We start from the raw sequence: 24,066 nt of genomic DNA on the forward strand, positions 1-24,066 counted from the left end.
AACCTGTTCCAGTGCTCTGTCACTCTCAGTGTAAAGTAGTTCTTCCTCCTGGTCAGGTGGAACTTGCTGTGTTTCAGTTTGTGCCCATTGCCTCTTGTTCTGTTGCTGGGCACCAGTGAAAAAAGAGTCTGGCCCCATCCTCTTGATACCCTGCCTTAAGGTATTTGTATACCCTGATAACATCCCCTCTCAGCCATCTCTTCTCCAGGCTAAACAGGCCCAGATTTCTCAGCCTCTCCTGGTAAGAGATGCTCCAGTGACGTAATCATCTTCAGAACCCTCCACTGCATTCTCTCCAGGAGTGCCGTGTCTTTTGTACTAGGGAGCCCAGAATTGTACGCAGTCTTCAATGAGTTTCTTTATATGCTCTGATAGCACAGGCTGAACGTGATGCACCTGTGATTTCTGTGATGATAGCCACTTACTGACAAATCATCACCCATCCTTAATGATTCTCCAAGTGCTTCCAGAGAATTTCTTCACTTTCAGTTTTTAACATAGCTACAGATTTCACCCTGTTGGTTGACTGTGGCAAAGTAACCATATTCAGAGGAACTGACAGACAGAGCCAGTCATAAAAACACATGGTCCTTGAATAAAACTTAATGGAAAGGCAGATTCCTCCAGTGCTGATAATTCTGTAGAGCAGAAAGAGATTTACTCTGCTTCAGTTTTGAAATTGGTATATTAGCTAGACCTCTGCTGGTGATCAAGAAGATAACAGGAACTACAGAACTGTGCAATACATACAAATTTATCTAAAGTTATAAAATATTACTCTGCTATCAGTCTATAAAAGATAGTTCTATAGCTTTTCTGAGTGAAATACAGTAAAAGATCCTGAAAACAGTGGTACACATAACAATTAGCAAAGCTACAAATAGGATACCTTTCTTCTAAAAATTGTATCACAACCACATACAAATGTGCAGAAAAGGTACGAACAGTCCACAGATTTCCTCATTATACCTGATGACTCATTTTCTAGTTGAAAAAAGTCTAAGCCACAAACCTGTGGGTAAGGTCTGTATGTAACGTGAAACACTCATCCTGTGCAACATTAGTAAAAAGGTGCTTAGAGTTTTGTTCATTTTTTAAAATCATAAATGCAATTTTATCAGTCCACACATCAGATTGTGTGTACACCAAAAAAAAAAAATCATTAAAGTTTCATTCAACACCCTGGCTTCAACATAAACACAACTGATTTGTTTTAAATTTTCTCACAAAGGACTGCATTGTTGCATAAATCCAAGAATTCTAGTCTAAAGGCTAATAAAGGCTTGTTTCTGTACTACAGCATCTAATTCTTCAATCTGTTTTAAATGGTTCAAGCAATAAGTTTTCCAATTTCCCTAAGACAAATGCCCCATAATCTCAAAGGCAGAAGACTGGGAACACAATCATTCTCAAGCTATGAGCTCATACAGAACTGCTTCTGGCCCAACATTTGAAGCAGCTTGAAAAATCCAATTGGATTTGTATGTGGCACAAAAACAGAGAGACAAAGCAATGAAGAGAGATTAGAATAGGAACTTTTTCAAGCAAGAAGTAATAGCACTAAATATTTAAGTTATTAATCCTCAGAGTTTCACTAACACCATAAATGATTGTGATATCATAAAGGAGAACAGAATGATCTTGAGCACCAAGATGAAATTCAACAGTAAAAGATGTGATGTCACGCACTTAGGGACCAATAACAAGAATTTCTCCTAACAGCTGTTATTAGAAACAGCAAAGAAGAAAGGTGAATTTTTCCAAAAGCAGGATGATTATGACTATCAACACTCTGCAGCTATGAGAAAGATAAACACAACTGTAGGAGGTTCCACTGAGACAGTTCCCCGACAACTAGAGGTCCGTCCTGCTATGGATGCAGCAACCAGTAATTATGAAACTGTTCAAAAAAAAAAAAAAAAAAAAAAAAAAAAAAAAAAAAAAAAAAAAAAAAAAAAAAAAAAAAAAAAAAAAGAGGAGGAGGAACAGGTGCAGAAAAGGTCGCTAAGATGACCAAGGGAATAAAGAGCCTATATTTACTGTTCAAGAGATGGAACAATAGCCCTGGTTTACCCTAGCAAAAAATAAATAAGAACTGAAGTCCTCGGAGATGACGTGCCAGCTCTGCAGAAACGCGGCGGGAGGAAACGCGGCGGGAGGGCCGGCGCCGGAGCGCGGGCCAGCAGGTGCTGAGGGGCCTTGCGGCGCCGCAGGCCCCGCGCTCCGCTTCTCACGGCCGGGCAGCGCCGGCGCGGCGGGGCCCGCACCGCAGGAGCGACGCGCGGGCAGCTCCCGGGGGCGCTCAGAAGCGAGGCTCTCCGGAGAACACCTTTCCGCGGCCACCCAGGTGCCTGCAGCCGGCGGCCCTTCGCCCGCTCCTCTCGCTTTCGCTTTCCCCGCTACCTCCCCCCCTCCGCCGAGCTCTGCCCGCCGCCGTCGCCCGCCGTCGCCCGCCGCCGCGGCCCCTCCCCGCCCCCTCCGTGACCGTTGGGAGCTTTGAATGGAACGCGGCGCGCGCGCGCAGCAGCCCCGCCCCGCTCGCGCCATGGCGGCGCCCCGGCTCGGCCCGTGACAGGAGGAGGCCGCGGCCGCCGAGCCCCGCCGCCCTCCCCCTCCCCAGCGGCGGCCCGGGCCCCCGGCGGCTTTCGCTCTCGGCGGCGCGGGGGGGAGGGCCGCGAGGAAGCTGTCATGCAGGAGGCGACCCCGGAGCGCCCCGGGAGCGCCCGCCCCGCTGAGGAGAGGCGGGGGGTCGCGGCGGGCGCCGCCAGCGGGGCCTCCTGGCTGCAGAGGGTCTTTGAGGAGGTGCGCGGCTCCTCCCAGCTGAGCGTGGCTCCCGCGGAGCCGCCCCCCGTCACCGTGCTGGCGGTGGAGCGCTACCTGGCCGAGGCGCCGCCGCCGCCCGCCGCCGTCGCCCCCCACTACTGGTACGACGTGACCGTGGCGGACGGCGCCTGCCAGCAGCGCTGCTACCTGGCGCCGCACCTCAACGGCCTGGTGCAGCGCGCGCACCTGCGCGCCGGCGCGCGCCTGCGCCTCACGCGCTGCGCCTACTTCTACGACGAGAAGCGCCTCAACTACGGGTTCCTCTGCCTGGAGGGGCTGGAGCGGGCGGGGGGCGCCGCGCCCGCCGCCGCCGGCCCCCGCGCCCGCCGCCGCCCGCCGCCCCTCCGCGGCGAGAAGAAGCACTACCTCCCGCTCTGGAACAACGAGGACCCCTACGGAGACATGTGGCTGGCGGAGAAGCCCGCGGCGCGGGTGGACGTCGACGGTAAGCGAGTCGTTTGCTGCCCTGAGGCAGGCCCCGCGGTCCGAAGCGGCGCGCTGGTTGCGTGAGGCGCTCGCCCGTGGGGGCGGGTCGTCACAGCCCTTGCCGGCTGCTTGGCGAGGGGGGTTCTCAGGTCAGACTGTTCTTCTTTTTTCCCTCAACCTTAATGGAAAACACGTGGCGTTGGTGCTTGCGCCGGATCTTCTCAGGTTTCAGAAAGGCCTGCTCCGCGGTCGGAGTGTTGGCCGCTCTTTGGGGTCGAGCGCGTACACCTAGTAACTGCCCGCGAAGATGCGGTGGCTGTTAAGGGGTTAGGCCAGCTGCAGAGGCATATGCAGAACTACTGCAGCTATGTCATCTGACAAACACTTCTGTATAATTCAAAAAGTGTTACTAGTCTCTTTTAAGTGAGAAAAAAAAATAAAGATATGTGCCGTGTGCAGGTAGCTCGGGGCAGGGTTTCAAGGTGTGTAGTATTAGCAAATAAGCCTTTTTAAATGTCAGAAATGTTAAGAAAATGCACGTGAATTCTGATCTGCAACCTTTACTACTAAAAACAAATGTTCAATCATTAACAGTCTGTTTTGCTCTTTTTTTTTTCCTTTTTCCATAGTTTCCAAGCTGACTTCTCTTGGTCAGCTGGAAATGACCTGGAGAAGCAGAGTTCACTTCCAGCCACTGCTCGTGAGGGTGCTGCACAAATCTAGACTAAGGTACTACGGGAAACCAGACAAAAAAATGGATATGCCCTATCAGGTAAAGAGAGACAAAGACATTGGTTAGCACTCTTGAACAATAGTTGTAGGATGTTGGGAAATTATTATTTCTATATAGCACATACAGTTAAGAATTATGCTCCAGTGAATTTATGCTGAAAAGGCTACTTTTACAAAAATTGTAAGCCCTTAAAAGTATGGAAACTATGGATGTGGTGGTCATACGTACAAAGTCTGAGGCATGTGTTTCAGCTGAGGTTTTGGTGTAAAGGTATTTAGAGTTTTTAATAGCTTAACAGATAGATTAACTCCTGCTTCCATACCCAGATACCACAAAGTAACTATCTTTTGCCAAAAAAACATGAGCAAACAAAACAATCTATTTCCCCTAATTCTTTCATCTGATGACTTACAGATAGTTAGGTTAGTGTACTGTAAAGTTCTTAATGCTTTTCCTAATGGTTATTTTTGTGTAGTGCTGCTTGGAAGTGGAGAAGGGAGGGCAACATTTTACAAAGAAGTTCCATAACCTACATGAATTCTTTTTTGTGGGGAGAGAGGTATATGAAACTTTTCAATGAAAGGCTGTGTTATTCTCTTGTTCTAAGTTTCCATTCGTTTTTTGCATGAAGATAAGTCTTTGTCTTTTGTTGATGTTTCTCAGTGTACAGTCTAGATGGTGCTTCTAACTTTCATGGAAGTTCATCAGTCACGTTTCTTGGTATTAATGGCAGAATCAATACGCAGACTTGACTTAGCTGGAGAAATTAGAGGGATTTTGTATGCTTTTTGCTCTATGCAGTCTTTTCTTTCTTTTATAAAAGAAAGAATTGTGTGTTGTTGTTACTAGATAGACAGTGGAATAGCAAAAGATGTTATAATAGTTTAATTTCAATGTGCATTGGTTTGTAAGTATTTTGGAATATAAAAGTAAACTAACAAGAATTAATGTGTATGATATCTGCATATTATGTGGAATTAGGAAAAGAGGGATTTGAAACAGAAAGGGGATAAAAGATGTTGGCATCTAGGAATGAGAATATTAAAGAGAGTAAGTGGTAGTATGGACAAAGACAGACGATTGCTTGAGGTTGGTGGGTGAGTGGATAAAATGAGCATTTTGGTGGAGCTGAGATTCATTTTGTTTGTTTTCTGAATCACTTTTTGCTTGAAAATCAATTACATATAGTACTTTGATCATAACAATTTATACAATGATCTTGTAATAATTCAACCTTCAAATTACACTTTCTCTTCATGAATATTTTGAAGTATTACTTTATTAAGGAAGACTCTCTTTTCTGTCGTTTCTTGTGTACGATACTTCCTGAATCTCCTCTGAAGAACGCTGAGTCAAGTTGGTGTCACTTACCCTTACTGAGCACTAGAAGGATAAGCATTTGGGCAGGGGTAGTTGTGGGTGGATTCTTACGCAGAAATTGGAGATTTCTTCAACTCTAGTTTTCAGTACAAGTTTTGGGACATACTCTGCATCTCTTTGTAATTAAAAGAGTTGTTGTTCATGATGCTGATATTATAGCTGATGCATTATCCAAAAGAAGCACTACTAGAATGGTGATAAATACAAATGAATGTATTTTGTCTCTTTTTCCTTTTAGGCATACTTTGAAGTTGCTGATGGTTCAGGCATGATGTCAATGGTGTTGTGGAATTCATTATGTCCTGAATGGTATAACAGTATGAAGGTTGGCACAGTACTACTTCTTGAGCAGTATGCTATCAAAACCAGTTATCCCTTTAAAACGCAGCCGACCCCAGGGGATTCACAGATGAAGAGATTTGCTACGATTGGTTAAGTATTGCAGAGCTCTGTTTTGATTCAATGAAATATAGCTGTAAAAATGAAATACTGTATCAGCTGACAGTTACAAGAGTGCCAGTGAAGTTAGGCAGCCTTCTGATCACTAAAGTGGTGTATTTCTAGTTTGTTTTTCAAGGCAGATAAAACACAGATGCCTTTTTGAAAAGGATGTTGATGGAGGTTTGCAAACATGGATTATGATTTGATGGGCATAGACCTGACAGGCATATTTTGGGTATATTGCCTCCGACTTTGCATCCTGTCTTACTGATGCCCTTTTTGGTAATGGACCCCTTATTCCCAGTTTTAAGACGGAGCCTCGTGCATTTGTTGCTGTAATCATGGGCTTCATCCTCGGTACCATTTCTGCATGAGAAATTTCTTGTGTGCAGGAGATCTGAAGACCAAAACTCTTACTGGAGACTTTGGGAGCTATTCAGGTGGAAGGTGTTTGCAGAATAGAATGGCAAAGAAAGTGTATGTGTGTCTCCTTACAGAAAGTATTATCAGCCTCTTACTCAAATACCAAGATTTCTTCTCTCTCACTGCTCTAGGCAAGTGAGACTTGTCTTGATAGCCTAATGTCTCATTTCTCTGTTTCGAGTTCTAGTAATGCTGGCTTTTTACATATTTTAACTGTCAGTAGAATTAGAAACTGCTGAAAGGTAGAGCTAGCTGAATTCATTTTTGTGTAACTCATGAAAATTCATTCATGCCAATCCAGATGTTATATAACCAAGATCCTATCTCTTGTTCCTCTGTCTCACGAATGAAAAGTCTTTTAACCATGTTACAAAAACAGGTAAAATGTAGCTTTTTGCAGAAATAATACGGCAAGTGATCCATTGCTGACATTAACTGATGTGGTACCTGTCCTTAAATATTAGCTCTAACAAGTTTCTTAGCATCCAGGTAGTTACTGTTCTCTGTTTGTTTGGATCACATCTACAAGGGTTTTTTGCCAAAATCGGTTAAAACCTTTATTTAAGAAAGATGAAAAAAATCTGACTCCTGATTTCAAGTATTGGGGTTGTAAGCACAGGGTTTTGGTACTATATTTTAATCTAATTCTACTTTCCGATTAATAATACAAATACTATTTGTGCATTGCTCACCCCTTCTTCCAGATCACTGAATCTTGTTATCACATGATCTGACTCCTATACTGGGGCTTATCCTAGACACTAAAGTCTGTCTGTAAAGCTCCATTGAATAAAAAGTTGGAATGATGACCACTGTCTCTACTGAAACAGTAGCACCATGGGTAATGCACAGATGAAGAGTATTCCTTGGCAAAAACTGTTTCTTTTCTGCTGTTGGTTAATGTGACAGATATTTGAGAGAGCTGTGCTACAAAAATACCAGTGCTGCAGAATAACAAAAATAACCTTTCCAAACTACATTATATCATTTTTTTCATGCCTACTTCCCTGAATATAAGTTCTTTCTCTTACATACTCATACCTGGAATAAAATAATGGCCAAAAATCAGAAAATTCAAATATCTTCCCTGAAATAAACAAATATGTGTTAGTGAAGGTTGGTGTGTGTATATATAACTTATTAATGGTGACAGTCTCCTAATGCAGTTGCTGCAGTTGCATGAAAATAAACAATATTTTCACTGCCAGAAGCAGTGTATTCTCTGTCCAGTGTATTTTTGCCTTAAAAACAGATCTTAATGTCCGAAGTGTTTGTGAATAATTGGCAGAAGAGAGAAGTACTTAGCCAGAAAGGGAAGTTTGGGAGGAGGAGAATGGAGGAAGCTGCTGATTATTACAAGCCAGCCTCACAGCAATTATAATTGCTGCAAATCTTTCTGCAGCAAAATGACATAATAAAATCTGCTATCTGAGATGATTTTCTCTTTGAACAAATAGCACTTTTAAAAAAAATAGTTCTAGTGACATTACACTACTGATTTCTGTAAGTGTTAGTGGGGTGGAAATGTTGATGTAGGGATCAACTTGGGAAATGAGTCCAATGGGCAGTGCATGATGATAGATATGTGATGGAAGAATTAAAACAATTGTTCCACGGTGATGTGCCATGGAGTACTTTCAGACTGTAAGTGTGCTGTAAAGGGCGGAGGGGGGGGAAGGGGGAAGAAAAGAAAAAGAAAAAAAAAATTTGGTTCTTCTCAATGTGTATGTACAGTATCTTCTCTCAGCACAAAGCTTTTTTTTTTTCTTCTTTTTTTTCCCAATATATAAATTGCAAAGCATTTCATGCCATGGACTAATGGGTTTTATGTCCATCTGGCCTGTAAAAACAGAGACTAAAGAGAACAGAATATCTATGAAACTTCCTAGGGTAGATCAGATTTACTGATTCTCTTGAGCATAGGTAGCTTTGGATTTTTTTTTTTTTATTTTTGTTCAGATGACAATATAGTTCAAATTCATGCCTCAGTAGTTTCTTGGTTAATATAAAAATATGTATAAAAATCTCTGATATTCTCTGAATGTTTCCTAAAATGTATATACCCCTATATGGGTTGATATTTCAGGTTTTTAAAGAGTGCACACTACATCGTCAAAAAGTTCATCAGCTAGCTAGTTAAGGCAATCCATTATTCTGAATTGTTTGAGTAAGCATTACTCTTTTTATAATCTGTTCCAATTTCCACCTTCCCAATGCTTTCTTAAAATCTTTCACCTGTAAATTGTTAAAAATGCATCTGGAAAGATAACAAAGTCAGAGTTTGTTAGGCTGCAAGGGAAAGTGCTTTCAAGATTAAAAGTTCTCACAAGACTGTGCTTCTGGCACAGTCCTACATTTTTATGAAGCGAGGTCTACATTGCTTGCTTCTGCAGTTTACAGCTGTAGGTCTTAGAGCTTGAAAAGTTGCTATCAGCACCCTGAGTTCCATCAAGAAGCCTCTGGGTGATGTGTGCATCTCACAGATCACTGAATTTATGTGGTACTGATGGAAACTGCTGTTTTAGTAGGTTGGACTGACCTTAGCTTCTGAATCATCCCAGAGTACGGTCTCAGGTTGAGTATGTGACTTCCACCTAATCTTAAAATGATGAAACTACTGATGAATAAAGCAAGAACATTTTTCTCAGAAATTTTATCTGAAATATTGTCTTGAAACACTAGATGCAAACCACATTTGTCTTCAAGATACATTTGTTCTCAAGATGCATAGTGTAAATTTAAAGGGCCTGTTATATAAACAACTGTATTTGTTATTTATACCTGTTTAATTACTTTTCTGGGTACATTACTTGAGTGATCCCTTACCCAAATCAAAGTATCTTATAGAAACTAAATTGGTGTTGAATATCAGCAAAATTTGCCTTGTGGTGAGATGCAATAGGGTATCATCTTGCATATTTTAGATGCTGAAACCATTCCTGCCATATTGTTTGTCTGGTTGCAGAACCCTCCTTCCTCCACTTGCCTTCCACAACACTCCACCATGTTATTCAGTGTCTGTGCAGTCTGCTTGATAAACTTAATTTTTCGGGGGCAATAGAATACACATGAAAAGACTTGTTGTTTTCCTGCATGGCCATGGTATATTTAAATCATGTTAATAACTAATTGAACATAAATCAAATACAGAAGTTCTGAGCTGTTAGTTTTTGTCTTCTGTTATACTTCATTCTCTGCAAGTCAGTTTTAAATTGTAGTGACTTTTGAGGATGAAGCTAGTGTAAAAAGTATTTCATAGCTAATTAATATTCTACTAGTACATGTTGTTGATTTTTAAAATATCTGGCTGGATCAGAATAAATTGGCTTATATTGAGAATTGGAAAGTTTAGCATTGGTCAGATTAATCATTGCATTGTTGAATACCATACCTGAATTCCTTACTTTATCTAGATGAAAACTAAAGTCATAAGACTTGCTTAGTAATTTCACAAGTAGTGGGATGAAGTTAGAATACGTGATTTAATAAATATTAGTTGGCTTTAGTTGTTTTTTCGTTAAAGTAAAAATTTTTGAATTTGTATTCATACCTTAAATGCTGTTGTGTTTTTTTTCTTCATCAGAAATCAGCTTGAATGTTCGAGACCCGCCTACTAAAATAAGTATTATTCCAGAAGAAATGGTGAAGCCAGAATGGGGATTGCCTGAAGTCAAATATCGATTTATCACAAGGTAAAATAAAGGCTTGTTATTTCTTAAGCTGGAAGTTAATTTTTACTAAATTACATAGAATGTTAATTGGAAATTTCTTCTGAGAAGTTTTTGAGAAAGCTTTATGTTTTATTATTAATGAACACCAGATTTTTTGCTTTGTTTTGTTTTTAGGTCAGAACTGGATGACTTGCCAAACAATCATTCCTGTGATGTTATTGGTCTTGTGACATTTGTAGGACGGGCTGAAAGAGCAAGAAAGAGAGGTTTTTCTTTAAATATCACTTTCAAAATTTATCAAATCATTTTTAACTTTTCGAAGAAATGTTTATATGTTTTGCTTCATATTTGTTTATATAGAGCATGGTGAAGACTTCTGGCTCTATCGCTGGGCACATGCCATTGATGGGACCTCAGACCAACCATTCATTCTGGAATTATTTGCAACATCTCAGCCAGATGTGTTTGAGCGTATTCACCCAAGTATTTATCTCTTCATAGTACTTAATTGCTTGCAATGTTTTTCTTGTTGGTTACTAATTTCAAATTCTAAATGTAATTGCCATTGACTAAGAAAAAATTGCCAAATTTTCTCCTCAAATCAGCAAATAGCTGATCAGTTATTCAAATTTTTTTAAAAAATGCAACACATTAAGTATTGGCAACCCTTATCGTACTGTAATCTGCCAGTATACCCTAGGCAAATAGGCAGTATGGCCTGGGGCTGTTTTTTTTCTGACCTGGTTTCAAACAAAAACCTGCCTCAAGCACTTGAAACAATGTCACTTGCATCCGAGGTAAATAAAGTAAGAAGGAAACCATTAAAGTCTGCTACTCCCTTTGTCCTGTAAATAAGTGATTTTTTTTTTATAGAGGGGGAACAATTAGGAAGGAGTAGGGGAAGAGAAAGATGAAGGTGGAAGATCTTCATTTCCTTGAATAAACACTTTTTGACAAAACAGAAATCATCCCCCAGTTGCATTAGTTATTGCATGTGAGCTAGTAATGATGAATTTCAAACTGAGGAAACCTTAATTATGAATTTTAAAGGGGCTTTAAATATTTCCTCTTGCTGCCTTTCTCTTCAAAAACTCACCCTTCCATTAGCATTGGTTGGTGCCGTGTGCATTTTATATCATATGATGCAGGACCAGCTGCACAACCCTGTTAAGGTTATGGATGCATTCCTCTTGAATTTTGTGGGAAATGGCAAAGAATGACATTCTTGTGTTTAACTGAAATATTAACTGAAGAGTGAGTTTATACGCTTACTCAGAACTTTTGCAGTGGCACCTCATGATTTCCTGTGCTTTCTATGTTTGTTATGTTTTTTTTTTTTCCTTTAGGAAACCCAGCTGTCTGATGTTCATATTATTACTGTTTATTCACTGATATCCTACCTGATTAAGTTCCTCATGTCTTAGTGCTAATATGTGTGTTGAAAGTTTCCTTGCACAGTACTTTCAAGCTGAAAATCAACTTACATCCCCATGTTGTAACTTCTAATGAAGGCTGAATGCATGCTGAAGCATTTACAGGGTCAAGAAGTGAAATATCTGTGTTTGAGCACTCACTTAAAATTACTCCAGTAAAATCAGCCTTGAAATCCTAAAATCAATGAAGTATCAAGGAAAACTGAAGTCATTTTTTTCTTTAGTGACATACTTGGTGTGTACACAGATGAGAGTGGTACGGGACGTCACGGAGAATCCTTCTAGGACAGTTTACCTTACGACTTCAAATGAAAGTCAAATGTTCATTACAGGTAACTCAAGCTAGTGTCAGTTTTATGTAGTTATAATCTTATTTAATTGAAAAAGATATTTTAGTAATTTCAAGGTCAATGTCTTTCATTGAAACAGAGAAAAGTCTGTTTTTATAACAAAAAATGTGCATAGTATTAGTTTTCATAAGTTTGCCTATCAGAATTAACCTTGAATTTATAATGAAATAACGTTGCCAAAGAAAAGTGGGGGGTTACATTCTGATGAGACATTAATGGATGTATCTTATTAAAAAGTGCATAACTACTATTATTAGCTTAAGTCATATATTTACTAATTCTTTCCAGACTGTTTTGATCATTTGATAGTGTAACAATGCATATAACCACTTCCTTTAAAAGAAGAAAAAAGGAAGAAAAAAAAATTTGCAGTTTTCCTTGATTGCACATTTCCTTATTACCAAAAAAAAAAAATAGTTGTGCTAAACTTATCTTTTTTTTTTTTTGGGGGAGGGATTGTCCCACACCCTGTGTCTAAGTTTGTGCAATTCATCAGCCCTTTTTCACTGTATTTCTTGGGGAAAAGGAGCGCTCTTATGTTTTTTTTTCCCAATGTGCAAGGCTGTATGCAGATTACATGGCTTGAAAAGGGATGTGGTGCTGGGCTGCAATGAAAGTGTGTTTCTTCTAGCTGGACTTGTTTGAATACTCTCTGCTTCAGTGCAGTGCTCTGTGGCCCTGTGATACTGTATGCTAGATATTGTTAGTCAGCATGTCACAGGCAGGATGAGGCGCAACTGTTTCTGGCACATTTGCTCCTGAATCAGGAGACAGGTCACGCAGCACAGTATTGCAGGTGAGTGGTGTACTGGCATAATTGCAAGGGAACACAAGATTTGATAGGTGTAGCTTTCCCACGTTTTTCTATCCAGCTCATTCCTTCGGTATTCCTAATAGCCCGCACACCAATGGGTCTGAGTCTTAACCACTGATGAGTAGGAACAGAGAAAAATACGTGCTAGAAAATTACCTGAACCTAGTCAGTAGTATACACACAGTCTTCCCTGACAAGCATTTTGTGCTTGATTGGGCTAGCAAAGCAAGTTTATCTTTTTCTTAACAGATTTCTAATGATTTAATTTGTTCCTAAATGAAGAGCTTAAGATTTTTCTTCCTCATGTTTCTTCTCTGTCATTTGTGCTTGGCTTTCTCATTAAATGTTTCAGTCCAAACTTTCCTCTTTCTAACTTGAATTCATTTCATGTTCATTTGGGTCCTAAATGAGAACCGAAGCTAGAGATTGCAAAACATTGGAGATACATTTCAATTCACAGTTCAGAAGCAGACTTGTTCAGGTTACAATTTACTTGCTGAAACTAGTATTTAGAGTTAGTATCTTGATTTTAAATCGGCCAGCAATAAATTCATATCTTACCAGTCGCCTTTCAGCAAAAATCCTGGCTGAAACCTGTGAAAGATGACTTGTGTTCTTTCCTGCTGAGATTACAAAAGAAAGAAGAAAGTGTAGGTCCTCTTCAGTGTAATAGAACTATTTATTGATCTTTTATTTTGTATGCTCATGTGCAAGAGTATTCTATCAGCATTTTTTTCATCATTTTATTTCTTTTTACTATTCAATATTTATCTAACTTTCAGTTCGAAATGCAAGTGTTAGTCAAGGAATTCAAAATATGCATTTCATTATACACCATTGAGTAGATCTCCTTGCATTCTCTAGTACAGTTTTTCTTCATTCTTTTTTCCATGGGCTGTTCAGGATACTTTCAAGATGAAAACTGATTACGGTAACCTACTTTATTCTTTGATACCTGATCATTTTGTTTTTAAAGGGTGGCACAAGGGCCAGCCATACACCAAGGATGCCAAAGTGAAAAACTTTATTCAGTGGACTAAAACACAGAGTGAAGCTGATCAAATGAAGAAAACTGTCATTGGTGGCTATTACCCTTTTCCACGCCCTCCAAGTAACTTTTTGAGATATTGTAAAAACAATAAAGGTACGCTATCAAGTGTCTTTAAGATTTATAGCCTTTTTCAGTTCAGTCTTATTCCAAGCATTTAAAACTACAGTTCATTTAAAAAGCAACACAGATATTTTTAGATATTACACAAGTTTGTATTAATAATGGCTTGTGATTTAGTTTGCATTAATAACTTTCAGAAAAGTTACAGAGAGAAACTTTCACAACTAAAGATGTATCATATGCTAAATCCTCATCTTACAGAAAATGTCATGGGTCCATGAGCTGCAGGCAAACTGTAACAACTTGAGCTGCAGATCTTCCCACCAGAAGTTTTACTCTGAATATTATGCTAAATCAAAATTAACGACAGTTATACTGAAAAATATAACAAAACTTTCATCTGGAACCAAGTAATGATACCTATTTGTTAGTACATACTAAAAGATGCTTGTGGGCTGGAAAAGTATATTCTTCAATTTTTTTCATGTGATGTGAACAACAAAAAGGTTTAAAATTCTTCAAAAGTTCAATTTTAAAACAGTTAAATATTAAGCAGAAATGCTCTTCAATTTTCTTTTGAGTCTTGTGTTCAGACATTCTGATACTCTGTTTAAAGCTTGTTCGTGGGAATTGCTTTTTGCAGTTGAATCGATTTTGAAAGCCATAGGTGAAATGGGAAGAGAGATTGAAGACTTGCACTACAGGGAGCACAAGCGCATTGCTATTCAGGGAATAATTAGTGCCATAAGATACGTCAGCTTTAGTAATGCAGCTCAAGATGCCTCGGGAGTGGAACCTGCTCAGGTACAGTGCAAATTAATGCTATAGTACTTGGGCAACTATGATCATAATGAGAACCGAGAATTTTGCGTATGAACTCAGCACATAGTTATATTGCTTCTTAGTTAACTGTATTTGCCATTTTGAGAGTGAAAGAAGTTTTTGAAAGTCATAGTTTAAAACTTTTTAAAAACAATGATCTAGTGCTTTTCTTGAGAGTATTCTGGCAGTCCTCCATAAAAGTACGTAAGTGTTTAGAAGTTATCAACTGACCAGGTAACTTAATATAAAATAGAATGTGGGAGAGCTTATTACTTCAGTGTACTCACTGTCACTTTCTAAACAGAATTTATCTTAATTTGATAAGAGAATTTCTGTTAGATATACCTCCTAGTCTCTTGTGACTTTCAAAAGGTAGGATAAATAATTCAGTTAGCTTTAAAAGTTGTTTGAAGAAAACAAAATTTTAGGTTTTTGAGTTAGAAGCAACCATGTGAAGTGTTTTTTTAACTATTAAATAATTACCTGTGGTTGCAGAAAGCTGCTTCTCCATCTGTTGAAAGTTCTGTCATGTCAAAGGAAGATTGTGTTCACAAGGGAAAAACCAGAAACCTTCAAAATAAAGAAGTTAAGTCTCTTCTTGGTGGACCTTACTCTCCTCGGGAACGACATCAGCTTCAAGCTCAACTACCAAGAAAGAGTTCAGTCAAGAGAAAGATAACACACAGATTACATACAGATACAGAACAGTAAGCTGTTTTCATAAAGTATTAGGTTGAAAGGTAACTTCTCGGTGAGCAGTAGAAATAGGTAGTGAATCTTCTCAGAAGTATTTAAGTAAATTATTTCAGAACCAAGGCTGCAGAAAAGCGTACAAAAAGCTTAAAAGCTCAATTCTTAAGAGGTAGTTTATATATGTTAGCATCAGATGATGATGGTTACACTGTTAGGCTAATGAATGGTTAAAGCAGATGTGTCTGGTTGATGATGCACTCTTCTGGCTAATATTTACGCTACTTTGTTGTTGATCTTGGAGACTTTGAATAAATAGTTGTTAGTTCTTGAGCAAGGGATAGTTCAGTAATTAGATGTGGAACAAGCATCAGCTACAGTGGTGAAGAAATAAGATTTCTTCATTGAAAATACAGAATCAGAAGGAATAATGTTTGGTGTACCTATTCTGTAGGGGAAAAAAAAGTGCTTGTGTGTTTGAATCTTTCTGGTTAATGGAAGGTATTCCATGCAGCTGTAACTTGCTGTCAGAAAGACAAATAGAGGACAGTAATGTAGTAACCTAAAGGCTCAAAATAACTTGTAGTACTTACTTCTGTTTGTGTTACAGGTCATGCAGTTGTGTTGCACCTAGTCAGGCATAGGCAAAGGATATCAATCCAATATAAGGAAAAAAAAAAAGTTCTTTCTAATGCAACCTTGTTAGTTTCAAGAGTAGAATTTCTGCTTGTAAAGGATTTCCCATTGTTGCAGTGTTTGTGCAAAATCCAGTGTAGCCATATGCAGTGTTACAGAGCCTAGTATGTATTGAGAGATTCAATCTTAAAAAATCTAGCAAACCATGATTTTTTTCATGTACAGTTCTCATCATGTAAAAAAGGTCAGGCATTCAGAACATTTTGAGGGTATATGAGATGAAATATAACTAAGATTGAATGAAAACTTAAGGTAAGTAAACCCTTAGTGAACAGAAGTTCTATCTTTGCACTGTTACTTCACATTTATTAGTGGATTTCCCTTCTATAAGAAAAATTCCAAAATTTGATTTTAATAGGTTTTGCTTTTCTCCTGAAAAAAAAAGCATGCATCTTTGCTCCATATATTTTAATTTAATGGAAGACTGTACAATAATGGTGAATTTCCTATTTTAAGGGGAAGTGGATCTGTTATTCCTGTATCATCTCATGCTTATTTCACACGATCTACAACAAAGAAATTCGGGTAAGTCATGTGACAATAGTCGTGTTAAATAATTGCAGTGATGAAACAAATCTGAAGTCAGACTGTCGTAGGCTAAGAATCAGTATGGAAGTGAAATAAAAGAACAGGGTAGATTTTAAAATTTTCTGCTTGCTTCCTAGGCACTAATTCTAGTTTGAACGTATCAGATTATTCTGAAATACAATGTTGAATGCGCTATTAAGAACACTTTTGTAGTAGTATTTAGGGGAGATATATAGGAACTGAGGCCCTTCATGGTGGGCAGAGAAATACACAGTCTTTGTTTTAGAGATTACAGTTTAAATAGGAAAGTCACAGGTAGGAGGGAGAGATGCTTAATTATCAACCAGAGTGAACAGTGTGCTAGCATGCATGGATTTGCTGGTGATAATTGAGCCACACATGGTCCTTGGTGCTACTGAGGTGTAAGTGTAGTTATCCATGATAAGTCATTTCATAGAATCACAGAATTGGTAAGGTTGGAAGGGACCTCTAGAGATCATCTAGTCAAGCCCCCAAACGAGTGGCCCGTATGGGGATCAAACCCACAACCCTCGTGTTATTAGCACTACGTTCTAACCAACTGAGCTAAATCAAATCCTCATTTGGCTCCTTCTTCCACTGCCCAACCCTAAGTCTTTACTGAACTCAGTTTGGATCCAGAGAAGTATTTGAAAAAGCAAACTAGGTAGGAGTTTTAAATCCAGAGCCCTGACAAGTCTGGAGCCTAATGAAATAATAACTAAAAACGGGAAAATAATATGAAAGCTAAATGCCTGTTCTTATTTGTTAGTCTAGAATAAAAGCTACTTTAAAATTTATAATTGGCAGCTTCATTGTTAGTGTAATTACAATGGTTGTGCAGTAACCTTTTCTTAGGTTTACTACAGACTTGGTGAGTATTTGTTTAAGGGCCTTTAATTCTTCTCATTTGTTCCAAATACAGATTGAGTAACCTGATGAAAGGAACATTAGAACTTTTTGGTGTGAATCAGTTTAAATGTCTGTTTCCTTGGAGATGGTGATTTAAACCTGTGTCATGAATATCTGTGACTCTTAGTTGACTGTTCAGCTTCCTTTTAGCATCTCTTCCCTCCTCACCAAAAAGAAAAATCATGATCCTAGGGATATAGCAAAACTTGTTATAACAGAGTTGATAATAAGATGTTAACAATTCAGCCAATGTTATTTCTTTACATGTACACCTGTTTTCTCAAAAAACATTTTTGGGGAGCTGTATTCAGAAAAGCCTTTCTGTGGGATAAAATAGGCTCTGTTGAGCTCACGTTTTTGTTTGTTTTTGCCGTCTTGGTAGATACTGCATTTTGTAGGAAAAATGGCTGTTAGACCCTGCAACTCATTCATTCAGTCTGATACCAGGCTTTAAGAACATGTCTGGCAGACTGGTCTCTTTCAAGTCATGTAGCCCCTGAGGGTAACCCAGGCCAGACTCAACTGTTAGGCTTTCTGTTCAACAGCAGCCAACTCCACTGGTCCATCAGCACATACATGTCTCTGAGCTGAGCCTGACACCTGCTGTCTTGTGAACAAGCAGCAATGTAGTCATGAGACATAGGAAGCACGTGGGGGTATTGTGGTGCAGGAGTGTTGGGGGACTTGTGGCATAAGTCTATAGGAAAATCAGGACATTTTTTGGAATCTGAGGATTCTTTTGCTTGCTGAAAAATGTTTCCTTTTTTTTTTTCTTGGAGGGCGGTGGTGGAAAGAATGTTTTCTCCCCATTTTTTACAAGTGAAACAAAAAGTTAAGGCATGTTTACTTTGTTCTCTGCTTTTCTCAATCTGCTACTATCCTCGCTACCTGTGTGTCCACTCTATGCCATTAGTACTAGAACCTCAGCTAAAGGAGGACAAAGTCTGTGTTGGATTATGGAGAACTGTTTCACTCTATGTAATTAAAAGGTAACTCAAGAGTATTTCTGTAATTAACTGTGAAGTTGTGCTGAATGCTTCAAATTGCAGAAGAAAAATGGGGAAAAAAAATGTACCTTAAACTTGCATCATTTTCTGTTCTGTTGCTTAAAAGTAGCAGAACGTCAGCTTTTGCCATGAAGCATTTTAATACATGGACAAAATAAAAACAGTAGATATGTGTTTTGAAGTTCAGGTTCTAGCTTAATTTATTTTGTGTCAAGTATTCTGTGCAGTTTTTCAGCATGCTGTTGCATTGTTGAAGGGTTTTTTTTGTTTTTAAATAGAAATAGTTTATTTTAAGGCTCTTTATCTGACAGCTTCAATTCCTACATTTCTGAGGTAGCTGTCATTAATGTGATGTAATACAGTATTACCAGGATGTTCAAGAAGAGTTCTGATTATTAAGGGTTTGAGAAAGGAAAAGGTAAGAGGAAACTGGTTACTTTATTATTATCATTGATATTTATATCTTGCTGGTGGAGACATTCAACATAAATGTATTTTTAAGCATTTAATATACCTGAAAGTAGCTTAACTGATAGCTTATTGTCCATGAAGAAAAATCAGGAATTTCAGAAAGGCTTATTTTTATGTGGAAATGGGAAAAAAAAAACACAGTAGTTTTCTTAGTATTTTAATCCGTAGAAGTTTAGCACTGCAGTTATGGAATTGCTGATGTATTTCATATTCATGCTCTAAATTGCATCAGGATAACTTATTTGTATGCTTTTATCTTTGCAGTTTCACTCCTAAAATATTTAATGTGCCATAGACCCCTTTCTCTTTTTTTCCTTCTGCTCCTCTACCCATCGTGCTCTATCACATGGGGAAATTCAGTCTGAGATTTGCATGGCCGAAAGTTTCCTGAAATCTGATGGTTTTTTCAGACCTCCTCCCCCCTTTTTTTTCACAAAACGTGTGAAATTGATAAGTAAACCATCAAATTATATAGACAAATTATTGTGGAAAGCTCTTTGTCTGTTACTTGTCATAGTAAATGACAGTATCATAGTGTTGTCATGACATTACATTTCAATTAAGCTGGTATCAAACCAGTTTGTAAAGTAAGGCTTGTCTAATCTATTATGTTTGTCAAGGTTTTTTCTTTGCTTGTTTTGAGGCCCTTTCATCATTCTTGCATAACTACAAGTTGTAACTATTTTCTTCCTTAATTTATTTTTTGAGCGCTAGGAAACAGGTGTGGATCACAAGATGTCGTTGTTATATCAGGGCTTTCTACTGCCTTCTACTTCAGTTAATGTTGTTTTCCTTGACAATATTTTAAAGTAAAAAGACTGAAAAAGTGAATACCAATGCATCTAGAAATACCTAAGTGAGCACATTTGAAATGGAGAGCCTGCAGAACGCAAGCTGGGAACAGCAAATGAGTATATTGCAAGCCCTCATAAAACTGGCATGGGCAAATAGAAAGATAAATGCTTTGGGTTACAACAGCCAAAGCATATTGCAATGAATTGAAGGACTTGGGTTATGTCAGGGGGCTTGCAGATGTTCTGGCTGGAAAAGAAGCTTCTAAGCTGTTCAGTGTACGCAGATAATTTCCCCTTGCTTGTCAGCCCAGCACAAGTTACACTGTTCACACAAAGTCCAGCACGAAGCAGTCCTGTGAGGATAACACGTCAGGGTGTGTATGAGAAATCATTACAGCCACAGATCTATGCTAGAATTTAGGAAAAACTGTGACAAGTTGTTTCTGTGCTTTTCAGAGGCACTACCAGCTCTAAATCAGATCTCCTCACTTTGAAAAATATACAGTTTTAAGAGGAAAAGAACCATTGCCATAATATCAACTTGTCAGAGGTGTGACTTGATTTAATCCTCTGTTTAAATTAAGAGTGAAGTTGACATGTAATGGGTAAAAAGAAAAACGTATCTTAACTGACGTGTCAATTTCTTCATAAAGGTGCACTAGATTTTCTTCTCTCTAATTGAGAAGTCTGAGTCTTCAAAGGGAGAGTTAATTTTGTAGGCATTAATTTTTAATTAGACTTATTGTGTTAATACTTTTTAATGTCTTCTAATAAGTTAGAAATTTATTAGTATAGCTTGTGTTTAAATGTTTAATGTATTTTTATACATGTACAATAGTAGTTATTTTCCGTGATGGTTCTTATAAAATGAATTAACTGAAATCCTTCATAAGATATTATTTTTATGGGAACATTCTTTTATTTAACAATAGCAACATGGTAGGCATGATGTAATTAATGAATTACCTTTTTAGAAGGAAACAAGCTATCTTGCTATCTTTCATAAAAAAAAAAAAAAAAGCATGAAAATACCACTACACTAACTCAGGTCTGCCATCTTGTATGTATCTTTGAGGTTCCCCTGCACCTCAAAACTTCTGTAAAAATATTTTGGACCATAAGGGCACATATAAATTTTCATTTACCAATACTTTCAACGTAACTCTGCTCAAAAGCTGGGGTTGGTAGTGGGGAGCAAGTAGGGTCACACTGTTTTAAAGTTTTCTATGAGGTAGCTTTTTTTTTATCTTCAAAATCAAGTATCTAGAAGCTTATTTGTACAGTCCCTACTGCTAAAATGAGAAGTCTTTTGTGTCTGAAGTTGGCCGATCACAATAAGATCATTCTAACACTTAGCCCACAGATGACAGTTCACTTCATAAAATGTATTTACACTGTGGTTTCAGAGTATGAATTTCCTTCCACTTAAATTTTATCTTAAATATTTTTCATTTACTGTGAAACATTCACATTATATTTTTCAAGATTTATCCTCAATATGAGATGGGAAAAGTCATGCAAAACTCTAAATGAAATATAGAATGTGCCACAAAACAGAATGTAAGGTTTGATTCCTTCTTTACTGTTCTCACATTTTTTTTCTGTGTATTTGCAGTTACAGTATTTTGTTAGTTACTATTTTGATTATCTAGAATTTTAATGGTACCTGAATATAGTGTTGCCTATGTCTCAGTTGTTTATCATGCACAATAGTCTCCCCCCCAAGTTTATTCAGACATCATAATAAAGGGCAATGGAGCAAAGAAGAAAGGAATAAATGGGACCAAGAGCTTATTTTACAAGGGTGTGGCTGAAGTAATATATTTTATGTTCTTCTACTGTGTAATATCCTAGGCAATTGGTTAGCAATTATTAGAGAATAGTGTTGCTTACAGTTAATTCAAAAGTCATAGTTAAAAATGAAAGTAAAACAAAAATCCAGTTTGTTTCATTGAACTGATTGTTCTGGCAAGGTAGTATGTTTGAAGGAAAACCTGCATGCAATTTCTCTTATCATTTTGGATTCTGGAGTGGTATCTCTGCTCCATTCTTGCTTTGTTTTTGACTGCTGTAGTTTGCTGATATGTAAGTATAATAGCATGCCCTGGAGTCCTCTTTTAGAATAAAGTTAGAAACCTATTTGCAGTCTTATGTTCAGGTTTTAGTGTCATGCTGTTCCCAAAAGATGCCTGGTAAAGGGCAACCAACAGTAGACTTTTTTTTGGAGGTGTAGAATACTTTTCTGTTTATTTCATAGAGCAATGTAATAATGCAATTCTTGTCCAGAGCTCTTCAAAACTGATTTACTGAGCACAGTACATCTCACTAACTGCTATATTCCACCTCTTGTGATGTGAAACCAGGTACTAATGCTCCTTCGTTCTAATTTGTATCATTTATCAGTAGAAACCTGTCAAGTTTTGAAGTTTTGCTGTGTAGTGTTTGAAGTTAAATAGATTTTAAAATATATACACTATGCCTTTTTTTTTTTTTTAATAGCTTGAATGAATTTCAGCATGAAGATTTTGTGCAAGATAAAAATGGAGAGGTTGTATCAGAAAGTTTACACTACTGTGCAGGTATGTTTCAAATAGTTGTTACATTAACTTTAATAGAGTTTTGAGTCTGCTTCCTCTCTTCAGGTTCAAAACAGTCAACAGAGTTATCCTTACAGGACAGCTCTTATATGCATCTGGTTGCATCAACCTCTAGGGAGCCACAGTAGCAACGTATTGTTAATGTTGTAGCGCTTGGGTAGGTCCCTGACCTGTTCTGGAGGATGCCTGGAGGGATAGTGTGGGGCTGTTTTCAAGTATGGAGAATAAATTCTTAATGTTGCTTTAGACCAGCTTTAAGTCAGTTTTGTACCTCAGAAGCACTGCGTGGTAGACTTAGTAGAAAAAGACTTTTATCTCCTGTTGACAGTTTCCTTGCAACAGTGATCTATGTGATGCAATTGTTCCTGTTCAGGAAGATAGCCTCAAAGCTGCATAAGTACATAATTAAAGGGGCAAATACAGGATGTGGAGGAAGTAGATGGAACATAAAAAGCAGTAGTTAGAACAACGTTTGTTTTTTTTTTGTTGTTTTTTTTTTTTTTCTTCATGTTAGTGTTATCAAATTCCTGTTCTTCCTCTACAGTTGAAATATGAACGCATGTTCTAAGCATTACTTCCTTGAAATCTGTTCTGGGGTAAAGGAATAAGTCTAATTTGTTAGTTGTCATTAAGTGTACCTTGGTCTTTTTTTTATTTCATGCAAATATTTTGACATGTTTTCCTCTTTTCAAAGCTGACTAAACATAGTCTGATTCATGTAACTTTATCTAAAAATCTGTCTACTTTTAGCATCTGTCACAGCATTAACATCAGCATATTTACTTTTATATGTACTCATATTATGTCTATCATTGTCCAACTTTTTATTTGTGCAAGGCAGCAGTTCGTCTTAATATACTCCACTCATACTCTTGATAGGTTGCTACAGTAGTTTTCTCCGTTCTGTTGCTTTAAAGCAATAGAATTTACAGTAAATATTCTTAAATGTTTAATATATTAGAGATTGAAATGATGGGAAAACTTCCACATTGAAGTAAAATTTGTACAGGTAACCATATAAAGTGGAGTTTTACTCAAGGGAAAAAGACCAGCAGTAGGTACTATATAAAAATATGTTCCTTAAAAATCAGAAAGTGTATCTGTAAGCAAGTTTGATAAATAATGACTTTATGTTGTTCGTCCTTGGTGAAATTTCCATCTTTTAAAAATGAGGAGTTGAACTGGGCTTTTATAATTATTTTACAGGAATTCTTGGTAGACATAGCTGTAGTGTTTATTGTACTATACTGTCTTCAGAGTTGTTAAGATATTGTGTAGATCTCATAAAATAAATGCATGTGTTTGTTTTCAAGCAGATTGGCTTAAAAAAGCAGGAGAAGGGGAAGGCATGCATGGAATGCATGCATTTATTAACAGTAGGAAAAAAATGTCATAGCATATTTAGCTACTTAAAGTATGACTTTAATTTAAATGACTTCTTTGCATGTCATATTATCAGAGTTTGCAAGATGCAGACAGAGGTACCATATTCCACATTCGAAAAATGAGAACTTCGGCATCTTTTCTTATATGAACTATTTTCCACCTTCCTAAGAAGCCTTATTTAACTTCAGTTGACTGACACTTTGAATGCAGTCTGAAATAAATGATCTCCTATCAAACATAAGTTTGAAATAACTATGTGAATATTGTATTATATTGAGCTAGTAAATGGATGTGCATGTTTTACTTGCACAGTGTCAGTCCTAGTGGCAATATTTTTGTTAGGTTTACATGAAATACTAATGGTTGGCAGATGCTAGCTTACTCTAAATGACAGCAAGCTTATATTCTCTTTAACAGCCTTACTACTTATGATACACATATGAAACTGGACACCTGTTTTCCGTGATGATAAATCACATATACTTATTTTTCCATTTACTGATACTTGGGCCACACATAATGTTTCAAAATGTTTTTTTT

General features: G+C 37.8%; 1 protein-coding gene across 1 annotated transcript in view; it reads left to right on the plus strand.

Moving 5' to 3' along the window:
* The first annotated feature begins 2,532 nt into the window (after positions 1-2,532).
* Positions 2,533-24,066, plus strand: part of RADX (RPA1 related single stranded DNA binding protein, X-linked) — a 29,571-nt gene continuing 8,037 nt past the window's right edge. The window contains exons 1-12 of the mRNA XM_085319710.1: positions 2,533-3,268; positions 3,879-4,021; positions 5,601-5,793; positions 9,810-9,918; positions 10,072-10,163; positions 10,258-10,380; positions 11,555-11,662; positions 13,471-13,638; positions 14,249-14,409; positions 14,923-15,134; positions 16,270-16,338; positions 22,043-22,122. Coding sequence (XP_085175836.1) covers positions 2,689-3,268; positions 3,879-4,021; positions 5,601-5,793; positions 9,810-9,918; positions 10,072-10,163; positions 10,258-10,380; positions 11,555-11,662; positions 13,471-13,638; positions 14,249-14,409; positions 14,923-15,134; positions 16,270-16,338; positions 22,043-22,122 — 2,038 coding nt within the window. The 5' untranslated portion in view covers positions 2,533-2,688. The remainder of the gene's footprint in view (positions 3,269-3,878; positions 4,022-5,600; positions 5,794-9,809; positions 9,919-10,071; positions 10,164-10,257; positions 10,381-11,554; positions 11,663-13,470; positions 13,639-14,248; positions 14,410-14,922; positions 15,135-16,269; positions 16,339-22,042; positions 22,123-24,066) is intronic.

Source organism: Rhea americana, unplaced genomic scaffold (genome assembly GCF_003343005.1).
Source record: "Rhea americana isolate MKP2758 unplaced genomic scaffold, rheAme1 scaffold_6, whole genome shotgun sequence".
NCBI lineage: Eukaryota > Metazoa > Chordata > Aves > Rheiformes > Rheidae > Rhea > Rhea americana.